Source organism: Kogia breviceps, chromosome 11, assembly GCF_026419965.1.
Source record: "Kogia breviceps isolate mKogBre1 chromosome 11, mKogBre1 haplotype 1, whole genome shotgun sequence".
Taxonomy (NCBI): domain Eukaryota; kingdom Metazoa; phylum Chordata; class Mammalia; order Artiodactyla; family Physeteridae; genus Kogia; species Kogia breviceps.
The window spans coordinates 102419813-102440008 of record NC_081320.1 but is presented as its reverse complement, the minus strand read 5'-3'; the positions used below and the strand labels follow the sequence as shown (position 1 = coordinate 102440008).

At 54.3% G+C, this 20196-nt stretch overlaps 1 protein-coding gene across 26 annotated transcripts in view; it reads right to left on the bottom strand.

The window, feature by feature from the left end:
* MYT1L (myelin transcription factor 1 like) overlaps positions 1–20196 on the bottom strand; it is a 405663-nt gene that overhangs the window by 77961 nt on the left and 307506 nt on the right. For 11 of the 26 annotated variants that reach the window (XM_067008255.1, XM_067008270.1, XM_067008244.1 and 8 more), the window contains 5 exons: positions 18795–19766; positions 14086–14220; positions 9839–9929; positions 8113–8220; positions 4333–4544 (listed from right to left, as the gene is read on the bottom strand). In XM_067008255.1, coding sequence (XP_066864356.1) covers positions 4333–4544; positions 8113–8220; positions 9839–9929; positions 14086–14220; positions 18795–19766 — 1518 coding nt within the window. The remainder of the gene's footprint in view (positions 1–4332; positions 4545–8112; positions 8221–9838; positions 9930–14085; positions 14221–18794; positions 19767–20196) is intronic. The other 15 variants (XM_067008258.1, XM_067008271.1, XM_067008249.1 and 12 more) reach the window with 4 other exon arrangements.

Genomic DNA, 20196 nt, shown 5'->3' with positions numbered 1-20196 from the left:
CTGCATTTAGAGCATCAGAGGTCCTCCCGACCTTACACTGCACTGAGAGATACCTCCTTAGGTACCCTGCCCTCTCGTGCAGGAAAAAGAAAAACGGCATGGGATTTATAGTGATGAAATATGACCAATGAGAAAAACAAAACCACCACCTTCCGCCTTATTAATCTACTCTGCCTGTAAGAGTCTTACTAAGTGGGTGCGTCTCTCTTTCTTCTGAAATAACATTTCCTGTAGGGAATAGAGAACTGTGTCCTTCCAATCTGAATTTCCACGAAAAGCAGACAAAAGCGAATACGGCCCAGAGATGCTCGTCCTGAGGAATTGCGCTACCGGACGGGGGGGCCTGGCCCCGTTAGGCCTGGTTGGACTCGGGGGTCCGCGCCGCGTAACTTGTCGCAGCGACTCCTAGTCTTTACGTGGGTCCACGGCTGTGCTTCCCGTAAGGAAACGGAGATACAGATGCAGAGTCCTACGCGGGATAAAAGCCTCTTCGTCGTGAGAACGTCCTGTTCGGTGACCTGTGCAGGCAGTTTGCTCGCGCGGCTTCTCGCGTCTAATCAGAGTCCGGGTGCTTGGCTGGGTCTCGCCCGCGCTCGCTGGCTGAGCGCTCTCTGCGCTCTCCTGCCGGCCCTGCTGGCGCCGGCCGGGGGGGTTCGGGGGGCGCCTGCGCCCCTCATTCTGCGCAAGCAGCTCTGAGGTTGGGGGGAGGCCGCTGAGTGCGGGCGGGCGTCTGTCCGAGAGATCTGGCTGTACGAGAAGCTTCCGGAAGCAGAGGTGAATGTGGGAGAGCATGGGGGCAGGGGAACGGGGGTGGGAGGGCAGGTATTCCCGGCAGAAGCTGGCCTGGTGGCAGGAGGTGGGGGAGGGTGGGAGGCCCAGCCCAGAGGATGGGTCCTGGGGCCCCGGAGGGCCAACCCGGGCCGCCTGGTGATGAGGCCTGGCCCAACGGTGGGTGCGGTGGGCATAGCAGAGACGAGGCTTTGGAGGCGCAGAGGGGGCTTCAAAGATGAGCGAGGAGTGTTGAGCTCAGGAGAATTTAGAAGCTGGGAATAACCGAGGGGTTCGTGAGAGGGGCCCATTCAGGGCTGGGAACGTCTAGGTTTTAAACAAAGCCTGAGGGTGGTGATAAATTGCCCAGAGACACAGCGGAGATGGCTTAGACCCGCTCGGAAAATTTTTCTGTGAAGGGCCTGGCAGCGGTCGAGCCTTGGCGACCACGGGGGCTCTGCCGGGACCGCACACCCGGCTGCCGGCCTGGGAAACAGCCGCCGGCCATGCGGGTGATATGGCCCTGCGCCAGTGAAACTGCTCTGAACGCTGAGATTCTAATTCTCCTTCTTTTGTTGTTTTCCATCTGTTTTAAAATGGAAGGGCCATTCTTAGCTCACCATAAAACAGAGACATGGGGGGAGAGGCGGGAGAGATGCCGGCTGGGGGGCTCCCGGGGGCGGGGGCTCCCGGCTTCCCTTGGGCGTCACCTCCTGCGCACGGTGTCGGTGTCCTCCTCCCCGCGGCAGGCGACCCAGAGCTGTCTCCACGGCGCCTCAGGCTCACCCTGTCCCTCCTCTCATGCATCTGAAGGTCAGCCTCACCAGCCTGCTGGCAGCTCCCACTCTCCTGTGGGTTTCCTGCCCTCTAGTAATTTCCGCTCAAGCTTCACGACCAAGTTTAAAATTTGCCACTTTGGTAAAGCTCACGCTGATTCCTCCAGAAGAATGGACGCCTTGCTTCACTGTGCCTGACAGCGTGTTTCACTGTCTCCTCTTTACCCACAATCTGTTCCTTGAAACTTGTTATAGAGAAAGAAAGAAGAGAGAGATGATGGATAGATAGGTGGGGCCGTGGAGGGAGGGAGGGAGGGAGGGAGGGATCTGTAGACAGCTGGATAGACAGGTAGACGAGACAGGCAGACAGCAACTCTTGAGAGTCTGGAAGAATGCAGGCGGACAAGTCAAGGTTGGCTGAGTGTTTCTGAGCACAGCCGGTGGAAGCTGAGGGATGGCGTCCAGAGCCTGAGGCAAGGGTCCTGCTTTTCTATGCCCCTGTGCACGGCCGGGCCCCGCTCCTCCCTCCCAGGCCTTATGCTCCCCGGGCCCACAGGAGGCTCGCTTCACTGTTTGTCTTCGGGAGCAATGGCCTAGTTCACTGTGCACCTGGGGCAAACCTTGGGGACAGCCCCCCGGGGGGGTGACTGCAGACACCGGTCACCCTGTGGTGGCCGCCGCCTGTTGCCCGGGATGGCTCTCCCCAGCTCACACCCCCCGAGAAACCGAAGCCTACCCGTCTCATCCTTAGTGGGCACCTCCCTTGTTGTTCCGACTGTGGAGCTCGTGGAAGAGGAATGGAGTTGTCTGTTTTCTTCTCAGTAGATTGTCGGAAAGGCTGACTTTCCCTTTTTCTTAGTTTCTCCAAGATCTAGCATTGGAGTTTCTGTTCTGTGTTCTTGTTTATCTGCGGGTCACCCGAAGAGCAGGGCTCTGCCCATTTCCAACAACAGGTGTTTTCTTCCGGGGGGGAGAACAGATGCCAGTGATAGTTAAGACGCGTGGGTTCCCCTCTGTAGCCTCGTCTGCTGAGCTTCGAGGCAGCCGCACGCGGCCCGCACGCGGGGAACGATCGCTACCTCTACTCTTGAGGAAACCACCGCCCAGGAAGATTAATGTATCTAATATCACATGGCTCCTAAACGGAAGAGCTGAGGAAGCGCACCGTGACCAGACACGTGCCCTCCTGGTCGCGGCTTCACCCAGATCCGGCCAGAACAATGGGCCGAAGGAAATCAGGTCTCACAGGACGACAGGGCCAAGACGTACGCAGCAATGACCACCTGGCGAAAGTGCCCGTCGGATCGCTACACAAAGTCGGGGTGAACTGGGAGCCCTACAAGCACGATCCTTAAATATGTGGATTCAAATTCTTTTGGTCCCTCGTTTGCAATCAAACGAATGAAGTTATAACAAAGCCTGAAACTGGCAAATTGTTATTACAAAAAACCCACATGATTTTCTGTTATACCCTAAGCCGCTCCCTTTCCCCATTTCCATCTTTGTTCCTATATATTTAGAATCGATACATGCAAGGGTAATCAATCTGAGATACAGCAAAGAAATGTGACATTTCATTCACCATACAAATTAATTGTTATTAAGGCAAAGAATGACTAAAATAATGTAGAATTGTAAAAAGGTTTTGGAACTCCCCAAGCATTCAATTTAAATGTATCTTTTTTTTTTTTTTTTTTTTTTGAGTGCTGTGATTTTAATTAAATATCTTTTTCAGAGAGCAGCTCCGAGATCTTTCAAACCCTCTCTCCTCACCTCTGCTGGGGAACACCAAGATGAGAGTCCTGCATCACCCAACTCACACAACCCCCTCCCCACTGGTAAAATCTGCCAGCTAAGTCCATACATCCTAGAATTTAAAGCAGAAGCGTGGTTAGATAAATAAGTAAAATCACAGAAACGCAGCCTTCCCCTCTGTGCTTCAACTACTTACCAAGGTAGCTCTGTGATGGAACGCGAACTACTCTGTTTAGAGTTTACGCCCCACTCGTGGGTTCACACACGCGTGAGTTAAACTAAACGATCTTGTCCTGTGAAGCACGCACTGCTTATCTGTTTCACGGGTTCTATTTTCGTAGGGGCAGCTACCGGTGAGGCCAGGGAGAAGGTTACAAAGCCAGGACGGGGGGCTCCCCAGGGCCCACACCTGGGTCCGAGCCCGCTGGAAGGAGGCCGGTGGGACCCGCAGGAGTTGCGCAGCCCTGGCCGCATGTCAGCCTCACCGGCCGACTTTTAAAAAATGCCGCACACAGGGAGTACCTCCAGGGAGTCCGAGTTACTTGGTCTGGGGTGCAGCCCTGGGCACGAGAGTTTAAAGAGTCTCCCCAGATGGATGCGACGTGCATCCCGGCGTGAGAACAGGGAGGGGACACAGAGCTGCTCAGGGAATCCGGGAGCTCCGGGCAGCTACCCCCGGCTCTCCTGGTTTTGTCTGTGTTGGGGCATCTATTAAAGGAGGTTAGGAAAGACGAGGACACCGTCTCAGCGGCGGCATGAGGCAGACGAGCCCACGGCGGGCCGCCTCTACGCCCTGCCAGCAGCCTGTTGCTCTGCTCTGGGGATAGTGGGGGAAGGGCGTCGCCCTCCCTCCTCCAGGGCCTGCTCTCCCACACCTGGGGCTGAAGGAAGCCGCCTAGGCTGCCGGCGCGCTTTCCTTGCTGCCCACCGAGTGAGCCCCGTGCTCCGTGAGTTTGTGGGGAATGGGTACACACAATAACAACATTCGCAACGGCAAGCGTGACGCTCATGTATAAGAGGGTGCACCTCCTACCATCGTATCCTCTGGGGGATATATCCCTGGTTTGCACCTTGGGAGCTATGGCCCGCTTGCCATAAGTATGGCTGTCGTAACTGTTGTATTCAAACGAGGTCTTGGAATATTTCTCCAGCTCTTTGGCCAAGTTGGAGCGAGGCGTGGTGGTGGGGACGCTGTTTCTGTAGCCGTAGTGAGGGATCTCGAGCTGCTTTACGAAGCACATGGGCCTGGAAGCAAAAAGAGACAGTGCACAGCTGGCGTTCTCATGGCCGCGCGTGAGACACGGCTGGTCTTAAAATCAGAGCACCTTGTTGCTTAGCGGTGTTAAGGAACCAGACCTCTCACTAAAACCCCGATTCTATTTTCCTGAGAAGAAACCAGGTGTGCTGTAGTGATATAACCTCAAATCAGCTGTCTGCCTCGATGCCAACTTAGGAAATAAAAAGAACAGAAAATGAAATACTTAACCTTTTGCCCTTTTCTCTTTTTCTTTTCGGAATCTGGGGAGCTACGATGAAGATATGAGATGTGGACGTGGGAAAGAGTCTCGCATCCGTGCGTTTTCTTTTGCAGGCGTGGCAGAGGGTAAGCGTTACACACGGTGAAGTGAGCTAACAAGAAACGCCCTTAACGAAATAGGAGGAGATGAAAGCAATACTCTTAAGGACGTGGAGATGAAGCTAGATAAAAACATATCCTGCCGGACGATGAAACGGAACACGCAGCGATGTATTTTGACAAATATTAACGTGCACTCTCGATATTGTTACCTGGTAGTCATTCATTGTTCTATACTTTGGAATAAAATATTTAAATGGAAGAACTCTCGATTACATATGCATTAATATCCTATCTTGTTTCTTCTGTGTGTCCACCTATCTATCTCGTAGGCAGAATGTTTAAACTTTTTGTGAAATAATTTTAGATTTACAGAAAGTAGTGCAGAGATTCCTTTAGAGTTTTTACCTAAAACTTCCCCTCATGTTAACAACTTTATCAAGTTACCAACACATTTACTTTGATTTCATTAATTTAGCCTATTTACTTCTCAAATCACCCAAATGATGTAACGATCAGTTAGTTAAACGTCTATTATTTGAGGCATTTTGCCAGGCAATGGGCAAGGCCCCGGGGTGGGGAGGGGGGCAGGTCATAAATGAATGAAGCTGTAGACCTTGCCTTCAAAGGTCACCTGGAATGTGATCTTGTTTTAGGAGCCCGAGCTTCTGAGAATCCTGGGGAACGGAGGACGCTCCCGGCCGTGAGACTCCGTTCGGTTTTAAGGGGGAAGGTGGCGTTTCTCAAGGTGACGCTCCAGGGTGGTGTAGGAGACGCGCCAGGGAAGTCGAACAATGGGGAACGTCTCTGGGGGAGCAGCAGGAGACAGGCTGGGTGGGGCCAGATTGGGACTTTGTCCACTCGTCCAGCAGGCGAGGCCAAAGGACTCGGGCCGGGGAAGGCACGACCCCCGAGCCTTCAGGAGTTTGGGCAGCTCCCGTGGAGCGTGCCAAGGAACAGAGGCATCGGGAGGGGACGCTTGGTGACAAAACGGAGCAGGTGATGGAGGCCCGGAGCCGGGAGGCTGCAGAGCGGCTGCGGCCTCGGGCAGGCGCGGAGCCCTCCCCTGAGGCTTGGCGTCCTGTTAGACGATCTGCCTAAAGACTCTTAAAACCTTAGGGAATTGAACGGTTGGTTGAAATTATTTTTTTCTTCCTTCCTTCCTGTCTTCCTGTCTCACCGCCTTGCGTGAGCGTCCCCTGCGTGGAGGCGGCCCTGGGGATGGGAAGGACACCAGCTCCTCCAGACCCGGCTCGCGGCCCGGCGTCCGTGCCTGAGCTGAGCGCTCGGGGGCTGCAGAGCCCAGCCCCGCGCCTCTCATGCGGCTGCGGGTGGGAGGGCTCCTCCTTTCCCTCGGGGCCTGGCCCCCTGCTGCGCCCCCACCAAGCAGCCCGAGGCTCGGCAGCCCGAGGGCGCAGTTGGCAGCTGCGCAGGCCTTGGCCCACGCTCTTCTGTTCTGTTGTCGCCTGACAGACGGTTTCCCGCTGCATGACATGAACAAAGGGTCCCAGGCTGTGAGGTACAGGCTCGGGATCAGAGCGGAGGCTCTGTCCGAACAAGCTGCCGTTTTGCCATTTCAGACGTAGCCTGTCCGCGTCAAGCGGCCAGCGGAGCTCCTCGGTGGCAAGTAGGCTTGATCCTGATCCCAGGACAGGCGGTAGGCACTTCGCGGCCGCCCCACATCAGAAGGATGTGAACACGGGGGTCTTCCCAGCTCTCGGGGGTCTGGCCCCGTGGGGGAGGGCAATTAACAGAAGTGCCCTCAGCCTCAACTCTCTCTCCCTTTGCTCAAACTTTCCTTTGGTTAATAACTATTCCTTCTCGAATGCACACAGCCCGGGGGCCTGGCGGGGAGCTTGTGAAGCTCCCAGTCACCGAGAGGGGGCTGAGGGGTCCTCAGGGAGGGCCTGTCACGTATTTGGTGTCAGAGCACCTGTAAGGTGAGTGGCTTACAGACACCCTGGGGGCAGGTTAGGTCGGCAACGCCCACGCACACGAACAGCTATAGAGGAACGCGCCCCAGACTTTATCGAGGGTTTGTCTCTAAATGGTAGGATCATAGATGGCTTTTATTTTCTTATTTTTGCCTAGTGAAATAGTTCTCATTTTCTATAAAGATTTTAACTTTTCTGTTGCGAGATAAAAAGGAGTTTAATGACAGTGGTAAATTCCTTTTAGAAAGATGGGAAATAATACAGGAAAAAACCAACGAAATGTTCGTATCGTTTGCCTAGTGGTTTTTTCCAAGTGATTGATCCCAAAGAAATAACTTAACAGAAGCAAAGTTGTGTGTGTGTGTGTGTGTGTGTGTGTGTGTGTGTGTGTGTGTGTACTGCTCTCCTTTTAATAGTAAAGTTGGAATCACACTAAGAGCCTCAGGGCCAGAACCCAGTCCCAGCACAGGGGGCGCCTCCCCCAGTGGGTACCAGCAGCTATTAGGATGACAGGTAGGACTCTTACGCAGACCAGGAAGCTGCTGGTGTGACCCTGGCTAAACGGGCAGGGTACGCAGAGGTCGTCACAGTTTGCACGTGGGTGGCGGTTTGAAGGAAACGCGCAGAAACGAGCGCGGAGGGAAGAGAGCGTTCCTCCTCCACGTGCCCCCCGATAACCATCCTGACTGTCCCGGGGGGGCGAGCAGGCAACGTCTGCAGCGTCCCCGTCTTCGCCCCCTGTGACCGAGAGGTTTCCGGGAGGGCCTCTCACCCCTCTGTGCCCCCGTTTCCTCGCTCCTCAAGGGGGGATAATGGCACCACCCCGCCCGCCTGCCGGGAGCATCTGAGGACGGGGCTTCTCTGCGCGCGGGGGAGGGGATGCTGTTGCCCACGACGTCCTCGAGAACACGAAGCCCACCCCGCAGGCTGGAGCGGTGCCCTCGCCTCCAAACCGAGGTACAACTATTTGGGGGCACCTCATGAACTCCCGAAGCCGCCCTTTCAGCCTTTACAGACTCGTGAAGCGTCAGGGCCAGAGAGGAAGCCAGACGCAGCGCTGTCTGCTTCTCCCGTGCGAGAGGTCACACGGGGTCGGGGAGACCCGGGGGTGATGAGCCCTGCCCCCGTACAGGCCCCGGATGGAGCCGCAGGCGAGGGCCGTGACCCCGGCGACCCCGGCGACGTCTTCTAGCCGCACCGGCTCCCCTCCACTCCCACTGAGGACAGCCACCCCCTCGTGGAGCCACCGGGCGCCCGGCCCGTGGCGACGGCCGTGGACGGATCCCGAACGTGTGTCTGGTACCTTAGCACTCGGTCCGAGGCCTGGTTGGACTTGGACACGTCACAGCTCTGGTGCTTTTCTTGGGCCTTTGCCAATTTCTCCGCTGCGGCAATAGGGCATCCGGAGAGGCTGCAATGACAGGAGGGGTCTGAGGGTCTCCTCGGAGGCACTCCGACGGCAACCCCATCGCCTCCCCCCTCCTCTGCCCGGGGCGGCACCAGGCTCCAAGCCTGTCAGGGGGCATCTCGGTGTCTGCCCCTGGCCTCCAGCACACCACGCCGATGGCCGTGCCGTGTGCGCAGGACACGCGGTCCTTTCCAATGACGGCAGCGCAAAGGCTGTATCGTTCAAGGGAACATGAGATTTTGGACACCGCTGCCTTTCTGGGACGCTTGCGGTTTCCGGAGCTGAGGAATTGACCGCTTGGGTAGGATGGGTTTCTGAAACGCCTGAGAACAGGGCTCTCTGGCAGCTGCTGACCACAGCACGGAGGAGGCGGCGTGACCAGCCGGTCCACATCCTCCCCAGGAAGAGACACGGAAGGGGGAGGGAAACAGAATCATCTCGAGGCTGCAGGAAAATGCTTTCTGTCACTAAACATTTACGGGAAGAGACAACAGATGTGCTCTTTGGTGTTTAAGCTGATTCTTCATGAAACCCTGGGGTCTGCTGTTTGTGGATCTGTACGTGTCTCTGCACGCAGCACAGAGGCTTATCCACACGCGCACAGAGTCTGGAAACTATGTGGCTCTGTGGAGGCAGGATGGACGAGCTGGTGCCGTAAACCCCGTGAACAGGGCTCAGGAGGAGCCTTGCCAACCCGTCCGTCATGTCCCCCTTCTCCAGAGGACGCCCAGCAACATCTCTGAAGGGCACAGCTTGGCGACCTCATTCATTATGAATTTAACACAAGCAACCACATTTACCGGAGAAGCAAAAATTACTGTGAGACTTATAACCGTTTCCTCCGCTTAGATATACTTTTATGCGACTTTGTGAAGCTGAAACTAGAGGCAGTTAAAGAAAAATTTGACAGAATCTCTTTCAGGCCACTGGAAAAAAAAAGGGAACTGATTGGAACTGAGTATTAGCAGTAACTTAGCGGAAGTCAGAATAAGATAGGAAAAGGGAACCGGAATTTGTCCAGAGCAAAAGTGTGACTCCCGAGCGCGTGTAATGGCAGCCACAGCCCAGGAAGGAAGGGTCCATCTCCTTAGCCCCCTTTCCTGCGGCGCGCCCTCCCGCCAGCACCCCCGCACCCCTGCCACCACTTTGGTGGCGCCCGCGTTGATGGTCAGTGTCTCAGCGGGGGTCACGGGGGCGGCCGGCTGGGGTCACACACGGCCCAGCCTCATGGTCTCTAGTCGCCGACCTGTCTGAGGCAGACAGGAAGGGCCCTTTCGATCCCTGGAAGGTAATGGAGCTTTTACTGCCTTCCTTGGAGTCACTGCAGACGGCTATGGGTCCACCTGGGATCTGACCTCAAGGAAGGACACCTGCCGGGGGACTGTCACCCCATCACAGCCAAGTGGGGGCAGACAGCTGAGCGTTTCCAGTCTGCAGACGAGGGATCCTTAGATCCCGGCCCAGCTCGGCTCTCCCCGCTCCCTGGCTCCCTGAGAGAAGTCCCGAGGTCTCCTGTCCCCTGGGGCAGGTCGTGCGGGGGCCGCGCCCCTCCGGAGGGCGTGGGAACACGGCTGCCGGGGATCTGCCCCCCTGCAGCCCAGGACGCAGGAGCTCCGCTTACCTTCTGTGCGAGTTCCTGTTGCTATTTACATGCCCTCGCCCTGTGCAGCCCGGAGTAGGACACTTGAGAACATTTTCATGCATGGCAAGAACTTGACAAGGAGAGGCAGAGAAAACAGCCCAGCGTTAAAACACAGAAATGGTCCCAACACAAGAATATGCAATCATTTTAACAAAGGCTGGGTCAGTTCACGACAGACAGTCCTACACACGTCTGGGATGGACATGGGCAGGGAAACACACGTAGGAAGGAAAAGAAGGTTGTCTCCACCTGACTCTGACTGGCATGCAAAGCGGGGTGCGCTGGGCGGGTGCCGGGGACTCGGGGGACGGGAGCACGGAACCGCCCCCGGTGGGCTAGGAAAGCCGGGGCCTCCCCGTGGAACTCCCAGCCGTCAGCACGGAACAGTGATGAGCCGCGTCACAGCACGTCGATCGGTGGCTTTAAAAACATGCCTCTGCTTTGGAAGCGTGCGGTATTAGGAAGGTGTGGTGGTCACGGGCAAACAGACAGCCCAAACCTGATTTTTAAATGAAGATAATTCGATGAGGACTTTCCGTCTAGGAACTGGGTACCTTCTTATTTATTCTATGGGGGAGGGAGGGAGCTAGTACTCTGAGGCCCCCACGTAAGAGCGGGTGGGGGACGGAAGGTGTGGTCCGCAGGGCAGGGGAGCCACTGCCCGCTGCCCGGAGACCGCATTCAAATTTCCCCGCCGTGGTCATGGGCCTGGACTGTCTCCTGCCTTTCCCTTCCTGGTCCTCAGTGACCACTCGCTGCTCTGGACTGTGGGGATGGCTGGGGGGTGAGCAGTGCTGCCGGGTCGATAGAGCCGACCCCCACCACGGGCCCCAGCCCAGCGGTCTGCGAGCTCCACAGCACAGGCTGCAGCGAGGCTGCTGCACCTTCCCTGCGGCGGGGGTCACCGGGCACCAGGTGGCCACGATCTGCCTGAGCTCGTTACGTAATTCTTATTTCCTACAGTTTCTCTCGTCTCCAGAACCACCTCCCTCTTTCCCCTGAAATCCCGCTCCTGTTTCCTCCGCACGTGGCCCTCACACCTGCTCGCCTCGGCCCTGGCCAGGTCGATTTTGGTTTCACCTTTTCAGCTGTCACAGCTGCATCGTCCACGCTCTGCCTGTGGGGAGCTGACCCGGGGCTCGCTCTGTGCTGGGACCCGGCTGGAGGGGGCTCTGGGGTCTCCTCTCCGGGGGACCCGCCCTCCCCTGCCCCGTCTGAGCTCTGACCCGCCCACCCTCCTCCTCCTCCTCCAGGGAGTGACCCTTCCTCCCCCATCCTTTCCTGACGCCCTATCATCTCCTTATCACACCACACAACCCGCCCCTCAGATTAACGTGCATCGTTTCCTTTCTTTGCTGCTAAACTCTTCAACTCTTAAGGCTCCCCTGGGGACGGCTCGCGCCTCCCGTGCTCGCCTGCGGCGCGGACCGTGCTGTCCTGCCGACTCCCACCCGGTCCCCACCCTGGCCGTCCCTGGGTCGGGGTCTGTGCTGCTCTGTGCCTACGCGCTTCCAGCTTCCTCTGCGGCCCACGCCTCTCTCTCAGGTGTCAGCTGCCAGCTTTTCCCCGCAAACCCGCCGCCCTCTGTGCCTTCCCCGAGCTGGGCTGCTGTTCAGCCTCCGTCGAGGTCTCCTCTCTAGGCAGTTTTCATCCCGTTTCTACTAACACTGCGGAGGACAGACAGGGCCCCCTGTGTGCCTGGCCTTCTCCAGGTGTCCGGGCTGGCCCTCCGGCACCCCGTGGGAACATCACACACAACTTCAGCTTCAGTCGGAAAAGTCCAAGCATTCGTTCCCCTATTAGACGTGGCCCTGGCTCGATGACCGGTTTATCGCCCTTGCCATGGACCAGGGAGACTCCTAGGTGTCTTCTCAATCTCCCTCCCTTTCTCCTTCTCATGGCCTGTCCTGCCAGCCTGTCTCGGGGGTGTGTTCCTTGAATCTGTCCGTCTGTCACTGCCTGCTTTCTGCCCTGGTCTCCCGCGTGGACCGTTACGACGGCTTTTAGAAAACGCCGTGGGTTTCCTCTCTCACGCAGGACCGGCACGAGCGTCGCCCCGGTGAAGTCTGCGGGAGGCCACGCTCCCCGACGCCCACAGCACGGGCTGCAGCTCGGTCGCGCCGTGGCCACGCTGTCTCACGGCCCCTCCTCGGCTGGGTCGGGAGTTCCGGGGGGCAGAGGCCAGAGCCGGGTCTCATCCATGGTGTGTCCTCTGTGTATCGAACACAGCGTGTTTCAAACTGGGTGCAGGCTACTTTGTGGAATTCAAGTGGACAGAAATGTGAGTAGGGGACACTAGCCCAGAAAAAGCTAAAAAATAAAAAGTAGAAAAAGAGAGACATATCTTCTACGGAGTCCTTTAATTCTTTTACATTTTTATGGCACTATAAAAAAATTGCATATGAGTAAATCTTTAGAAACGATTTTCTGTGGATGCTCTGGGGGGTGTTTGTAACACAGGTGTCAGAGGCGAGTCCCCACGCCACGTGAGCAAAGGTGAGGCGAGGTGTGATCTGACCGGGTCTGTGTGAGCTGGTTCAGGGTGCAGCTAGCCAGGACACAGGCCGCGTGTGACTGCATTTAGACGTTTCTTGTGAAAATATGGAGTCAGGAGGATTGTTCAGATGAGAAGGAACTGATGTCCTACTTTGATGTCTCAAAGAAAAAGTGCACAAAGGAGCTCTTTCTTCTTCAAACATTAGTGCTTGGTCCTAATGCCTTCTTTGTAGATGAGGACAAGAAGTACAGAGCATGTCACCTGCCCCGCGACACACAGCTTGTTAAGACTGAACTCGAAACGTCAAACCCAGGTCTCCGTGGAGACAGGTGAGCTCAGGGTTGGGACAGAGGCGGGCTGAGGTCTGAGCTCAGTGCTCAAAGCTCTGAGCATCTTCAGGGCGCTGGGTGCTGTGCTGATTCCCGGGAGAGGCGGTGACCATCTGGCCTTCGTGTCCCTCATCTGACAACAGGGCCAATACCCCCTGCAGGGTTTATCGGGATTAGATGGGTGCCAGCCAGCGGGGTGCCCGACCGCAGGGGCTGTTGGGGCAGAAGCTGCTGTGGGTGAAGCGAACTGCCCCTGCTCATGTAACACACGGGCGCGGCCCCTCTCCAATCCGCTGCGGCCGCAACACTGCGCCTTTGCCCGCAAGACGGTTCTGAGAAACGTGGCTTTATTGTTGCCGGGGGCCACTTGCAAACCTGGAGCCACGATAGCTTCTACAAATACGTCACCTGAAAACACTCCGCTAAACCTGTTTTCTAAGCTGCAAGCTTTTCTCTGTACTTCCAACGCTGACCATTGTGATGGGAAAGGAACGCCACCACTCAGCTGGTCATTGTCACAAACAAGCCGAGCTATGACATCTTTCCCCCGTAGAAACCGTGTCTCACAGAATGAGGAAAATCCCTACCACCTCAGACTTGAAGTCAGGATCTGACACAGAGCCATTTCTGAAAATGTGCCTTTTCTCTGAGCCATCAATCCTAACTCTACCTAAACAGTTGGCATACTTTATATGCCGAGAGAAAGATAAACGATAAAAGGGCACATCATTTCAGTTCTAAAAGAAATTTAGTTGTCTTCGTAGGTCAAGTGCATATTCTCAGAACTTAACTAATTAAAACGGATGTGTGAGATCCAAACCCACCCAAGTTAAACCCTCTTGCTTAAGATTTTATTGTGTAGAAATGTCGGGACAACATGAGATAGATTTTACAAGTAAAATGCAGTAACACGTAAGTACTGGTTCATGGAAATGGAGAAGTTCAGATAACTGGGCAAAAGACGTCTCGAGGCCATTTTCCTTAGGGATTCATTCATAGCCGTGTAGTGCGGGCTGGATGGCTCAGAGACTATCTAAATTCAGTTCTACGATTTGTGAGGAGAAGAGGAGAGAAGTGACTGGCTTGGGGGTCAGAGGGCAGGTTAGAAATGAAGTAAGGACCAGAGCCCCGGCCAGCTGCTCGGAGGCCGAAGCTGCAGAAGGCAACACCGGACGGTGAGCCCGGGTCCTGGGGCAGGTCTACGGGGACCACGCCGAGGAAATGCTGGAGGGTGCGGGGCGGGGTAGAGCCCTGCTCCTGGCTGAGCTGCCCGCCCGGACAAGGAGGGGACACCTAAGTCAGGCTGCACTGACCAGAGATGGAAATGACAGAGGCGAGGAGGATGCAGAAACGAGTCACAGGTGTGCGCGCTCCAGGGCGCTCGTGAAACACGGACTTACTTTCTGGAGGGACCCTATCTTTGTGCGGGCATCCGGACAGACTGCGGTGATGCGGATAAAGCCCGGTTACGTGGCCCGTTCCATCGCACCCGGGGGTGGGGCACTTGCTCTCTTTCTTTTCTGCTCTCGAGGGATCTAAAAGCGACAACAGGTGTCAATAGAATGAATTTTTTACCAGCTGAAGACAAAATGTGAAAATTTAACAACCGAAGAGACCTTGATCAATAAAGAAACAAAGCAGGTGTTGGGGACAGACTGTGACATCCGTGGGTAGTTCTTTGGTTTGGGGTGATTTTTTTAACCTTAAACGCTGTAATCATGAATCATAACATATTTTACTTTCTATACTAAACAGAAAAAGGCGCTCCCTACCTGAACTCTTGACTAATTGTTTCCCGTGTGTTACATGATAAGCCGTTGCTCAAAGAAATCAACATAAATAATGATGAGACAGTGACCTTCTCAGAGAACAAAACGTTTCTGTGATCCTGCAGCAACTGCTTTGTGACATCCAACCAGGAAACCTAATGCCATTTAAGCACTCTCGAGCAGAGCTTCCTTCTTACTGAGCGCTCTGACTGCACGTGCTACTAGGTGCACAGCTTTACTGGTGCTGAGACCTCTTCTCCTGCGACACTGTCCTTAGCACACGCCAATTCAGCACTTTTCTCAAGAGCAGCTGAACTCTCAGAAGGCACTGCGAGCAAATGACCGAAACGGTGGGGATCCCACCTGACACGGTGACGGGCATTCAAACATGTTTCAGAAGCTGCTGGAGCAATAATCTGTTGTGATCTCCTCGTCTGTGCTGGAACCAGAGGCAGGCTCTGACAGCTGGGCGTGCATGCACAAAACTAAGAGGTGACGCTTCTAGGCAGCCCGTGGGCTCTGCAGTACCAGTCGGGGTGGAGCAGGGCAGACATTTGGTCAAAACCCGAATGGCAGATGCCAGAAATGCAACGACACTGCTAACGAAAATTATTTCTCCATCCAGAACGGACCACGTTCATGAATGTGCAGAAAATAACTCCCCGAACCCAGAGCAAATAGTCACGTGAGTGTGCGAAGCACCATTTTTGAGCCAGTTTTCAAAACCAGGCGCACAGGCGATCGATAGATGGCGGTTATGAGGAGTTTGGCCCCGGGGATGCTGATAGGGATAGTTAAAATTTCTTTAAGGCTTTAATATTTTTCTAGTGATATCTCATTAATCAGGCCAATCATGATCACTGGAAAATAGATGTTTTACTTTTGGCAAAGAATTCATTTTATATCAGGGGAAAAGATTGGTTTAAAAATGTTGGAACTTTTAGGGGCTTTTTTCTCAAGTCGTTCATGTGAACTTGAAACAGACAAAGGACTCACAGGAATATATAAAGACTTTTATGTTTATATAAAAATCCCTCCTTTTATTTTTAGCTAACTTCCCTGAAATGTGTCTTTAAGGTCCTAGAATCTCTGAAACCAGTGACGGTGTTGAGGGTAGTGTCCTAGATATAACGGTCGGCTGCTTCCTACCGTTATTTATAGATAATCATCTCTGGAGACCAATCTACACCTATGCTGTTGTGACTTCATTTCTAAATATCTTATTGGAGCTTCTCTTACATGTGCAACCCAACAGCTCAGCGTTTTATTGCCTTTTGAGTAATTTCCTAATAATAGTGGTACAAATGAATGAATGCAGATATAAAATAGCAAGTGCCCAGTAACAGTTTCAAGGAAAATATTATTTAAGATCATAAACTAGAGATATAATTTAAAACCATAGACTAGATATAAAGGACTTTTAAAGGGTAAAACGTAAATTTTAACTACTAGTAATCATTGTGACTCTTTTTCACGAGTATGTTTACAGTTTGCGAATAAGGGATATTACTTCACGATTTCGAAAGCGTGCTGAGGTTAAGTGCAGGTCTGTGCAAACACCGTGTGGCTTCGTCTACTGCAGTTTTAGAAACACCAAGTGTGCACTCTCCTCTCGATGCCTGCGTCCTGGTGGAGGTGGGTCTCCTCCGCCTTCACCAATACCACCCCCTCCTCGCTTCCTCCCTTCTTGCAATGCCAGTTCATCTTGAAAGCAAATCTTTGAACGAACATGAAACAACCAAGCAAGCGAACAGGCCAACGATTCAACCAAAAACCCTGCAACAATGTCTAGAAAAAACCGTGTGCTGTGTTTAGGCTGCGCCCTTCCTCCCTTTCCGGCAGCCGCTTGAGGAGAAGAAAGACAGAGGACGTTCTGGGATGAATTTTTTTTTTTTTTTTTTAAATATCTTTTGGCCGCTCTACGCAGCACGTGGGATCTTTGTTCCCCGACCAGGGATTGAACCTGCACCCCCTGCATTGGAAGCTCAGAGTCTTAACCACTGGGCCGCCAGGGAAGTCCCTGTGATGAACTTCTTTTGCTTCAGCTCGAGCTTTTGGAAAGGTTACTCATTTATAATTTAAATCACTTTGAGAAGATTGTGTACGAATCAGAATCGGTGTGAGTGTTCTCTCCATGCTTAATAAAATAGCAGAGACGCTGAGAATAGATTGGTGATGTGCTATGTGTCCGTGTTGGTAAGAGAGCACACAGCTTTTTTTTTTTTTTTTTTTTTAAATAAGGAAGGCATTCATCTCTTTGCCCCATTTTGGTGTCCTTGCTTGGCTTTATTTATTTGGTTTTGAATATAACTACGGACGTCTTCAAAAGACATTTGGAAGAGACGTGGAGCACACAGGTAAGAAACGGCGATTCGCTTTGATCGGAGGAGGAAGATCTGGAAAAACTGGGGAGAGGTGGAAATCAGTGCTTTCCAACTCACTGGGGAAGTCCACACCCCCACCCCTTCCCCCATTTCGGGGGAAAAAAGCACATCCTGGTTTGGGGGTTTTACTGTTGGTTTCCATTCTGTCCCCGTTTCTTTAGGGGAAGCAAGTGATTTGAATTCCACTTCTGGCCAAAAACAGAATAAAAGAAAATAACAAGAATAACAAAAGAAAATGAGTCAAAATCTACAGCAAAAGCTGCTGGGTCGAAAGGAACCACAGAAACCAAAGAAGGCATGGCAGCATCGGGTCCGCACGAGCCCGCGTGTTTCCTCAGTAAGTATAGCGCTGCTTTCTCAATGCCCGGACTCAGTCCTGAAATGCACCCTGCAGAATCCCAAACAGAACGCTACCGCGTTTGTCCGCCTGAGCCAGCCCATGAGAAAGGACACTATTTCTTCCTAAAAGTGTCTAGTTCCTACGGGAGTCTCAAATAGCCAATTAAAGATTTCTAAGAGCTTGCGCTCTAGTTACAGACACACAAGCTGCGCCTCCTGGTCTTGGCAACGCCCAAAGCGAGCTTGATGCCTCCTCACTCCGTGGCCTCTAACAGACGACCCTTCCTCAGCCTGGCCTGCGCCTGCTTTACCGAAGCGACGGTCAGCACCCAGGCACCGGCCACATCCAGGACCCGACGGGCCTCTGGCTAAGGTTCGTCTCCAGCCGGGGTTTGGTTAAAGCAAAGCCCAGCGTGCCCCTGGAGGTACGTGCACACATGGAGAGGAGAATACACACCTGTGTAACCGCAGAAAAAGGAGGTTCTGATCCTTTGACGTTTCCATAGCAACGGAATCTCAAACCAAATTCTTGAGCCTCATTCTAAGGAAACTCAATGTTCATCAGAAATGGGACAATACACGAAAGAGAAAACCTTTTTGGTACTAATATGGAAGAATTTAGGGAATCACCAGTTTCACCCTTGAAGTTGCTTCTCACTGAGTTCTGAGAGTCTTGTAATTGAAATATTCACAAGGGAATCTGACCTCCTACACGAGGTCAAACTATCATCCGCCTCGCATTGAGAGTGGACGCAGCTGTTACTGGAAGCCTGAGTTCAATCATTCAGGGTGGAAATGTACATGTTAGGTGTAGTGACCGTATGGATACGGTTGAATTTACAGATCTATGCAAACACGTGCCCACAAGATCCACAGGTGGAAACCTGCTTGGAGCTATCACAGTGGATGGTTTTGAGTGTCTCCCAATAAAGCAAGCACCATAACTGCTTCCACGATGGAGGGGAGCCGTGAGGGGGTGAATATACTAAAAGGACGGCTATTGATCTGAGCCTGGGACACACCAGGCCGTGCGTAGCAGCCGACGGCTCCCACTCCTTGCGACCCTAAGATAATGAACGTGCGGTCACCGCCCTTGTCTTACGCTATCAGGCAATCCTGTTCCTGCTCAATTTCTGTCAGGGGTGTTTTCCATGGGGGAGGTTTCATCGATAACTGCCGTCTGATGATCGTTTTATAAATCACAATGCCACCCACTCAATGCAGTTTACCAAATACGTGCCTCAACCCCGATGGACGTTCTGTCACATGAACCCCCGCCACCCCGCACGGGTTGCGGTTCATCTGTAAGAACACAGGCTCTCACCCTAACACTTTCTATCACGTGACGGGCTTGTGCCCTGACCCTGTCTTTCCAAGGCATGAATTTTCCATGGAAACGTCATGTCATCCAGCTGCCTCGCGTGTTTCTCAGACACGTATGTCACATCTGCTCTTCGGAGACGTAAAATCACCAAGGATAACTCCGGAATCGAGTCTAAGAGGCGCGCGCGCGGGGCCTAACGGAGTGGGATGTGCCCCTGGATCTAGCCTACGCCTGGCAGCGTTCACCCCAGCGCGCGCTCTCGTGAGGCAACTTACGTTAGGTAGAAATATTACCTTTACCATAGTATGGCTTTTTGACATGGCCGTCGGCGGACTTGGGCTTCCTCTCCTCCCCGGGGAGCGGCCGCGGCGACGGCTCCTCGTAGGACCTCAGGCTGTCCCTCCTTCCCGCCTCCACCGCCATCTTCTCCCTCATGGCCTTGGCCCGCTCGCTCTCCAGGGCGATGGCTTTCTCCAGGAGGCTCAGGTTGCCCTTGGTCACGTCGAACGCCTCCTCCGACCGGTCCGAGGTCACCGAGGCGGCGTCGTCCTCCCGCTCGCGGTAGCCGCCCTCCTTCACGCAGCCGGACAAAGTCCTGGCTCTGGGGCTCAGCTGCTCCTCCAGCCGCATCAGGTTCATCATGTCCGAGTAGCTGCGGTCGGGCGTCCTCCCCGGGAACTCGTCGTCCTGGCGGCCGTGCGGGCGGGGGCCGGGCTGCGGGGCCCGCTCCTGGGGGCTGCTCTCGCTCAGCTTGCGCGCCAGGTCGAAGCACTGGTTGCGCAGGCACTCCAGGCTGCTCAGACACACCTCCTCGTCGCTCTCCTCCACCAGCTTCTCCGCCAGCCCGTTGTTGGCGGCCTTGCCCGGCGCCCCGTAGTTCAGGCTCCGGCCGTCGGGCGGCGCCAGCGCGTCCGCGTAGCCCCGCTCGCCCGCGTGGTCCCCCAGCACCGCGCCGTGGCCCTGGGCCAGCAGCTTCAGCGAGTCCACCGTCTCCCTGACCACGTCGCTGTCCAGGTCCAGGCTGAGCTCGCCCTTCCGGCCGGGGGTCTCGTTCTTGTCGCTGTCGTCCTCCAGGCTGTGGGACGTGTTGCTGTTCATCTCCGACTCGGTCCGCGCCCGGTACGCCGCGTCCTCGGCGATCTTGCCCAGGTTCAGCAGCGACTTGGCCACCAGCTCGTCGTAGTTGTCGTATTCGTCGTTATTGCTGTCATCCTTCTCCGCGTCCTGCATTATGCGAGTGCTGTGACAGTTCAGTTGATGGCCTTCTGCAAAGAAAGTGGAAAAAAAAAAAAAAAAGGACAAAGAAGAAAAGAAGAGGAAAAAGTGGCTAGAACTTGTAGCTGCAACAGCGCGGACGGCGAGCGCGGGGCACGCGCCACGCCCGGCCCGTCACGTCACGGGACCCGGAGGCCCACCTGCAGGTCCGAGGACAGTGGCGGCAGAAAGAAACCGCGGTGCGCTCACAGCACGGTAGCCCATTAAGACACCTGCCGCAAACGACGAATGTCCTGAATTAATATTCAGAGCAACCACTCTATAGGAGAAGCGTAATTTTAAAATATTACTTTTCCCTTACTTCTAAGTTGTCAGCATTACTTCTTTCGTTGGCCTGCTCTACTGACAGCCCAACCAGATGCATAATAATTATGCTGCTCCTACGACTAGGCTTCCTAAGAGTTCGTGACCTTGTTGCCC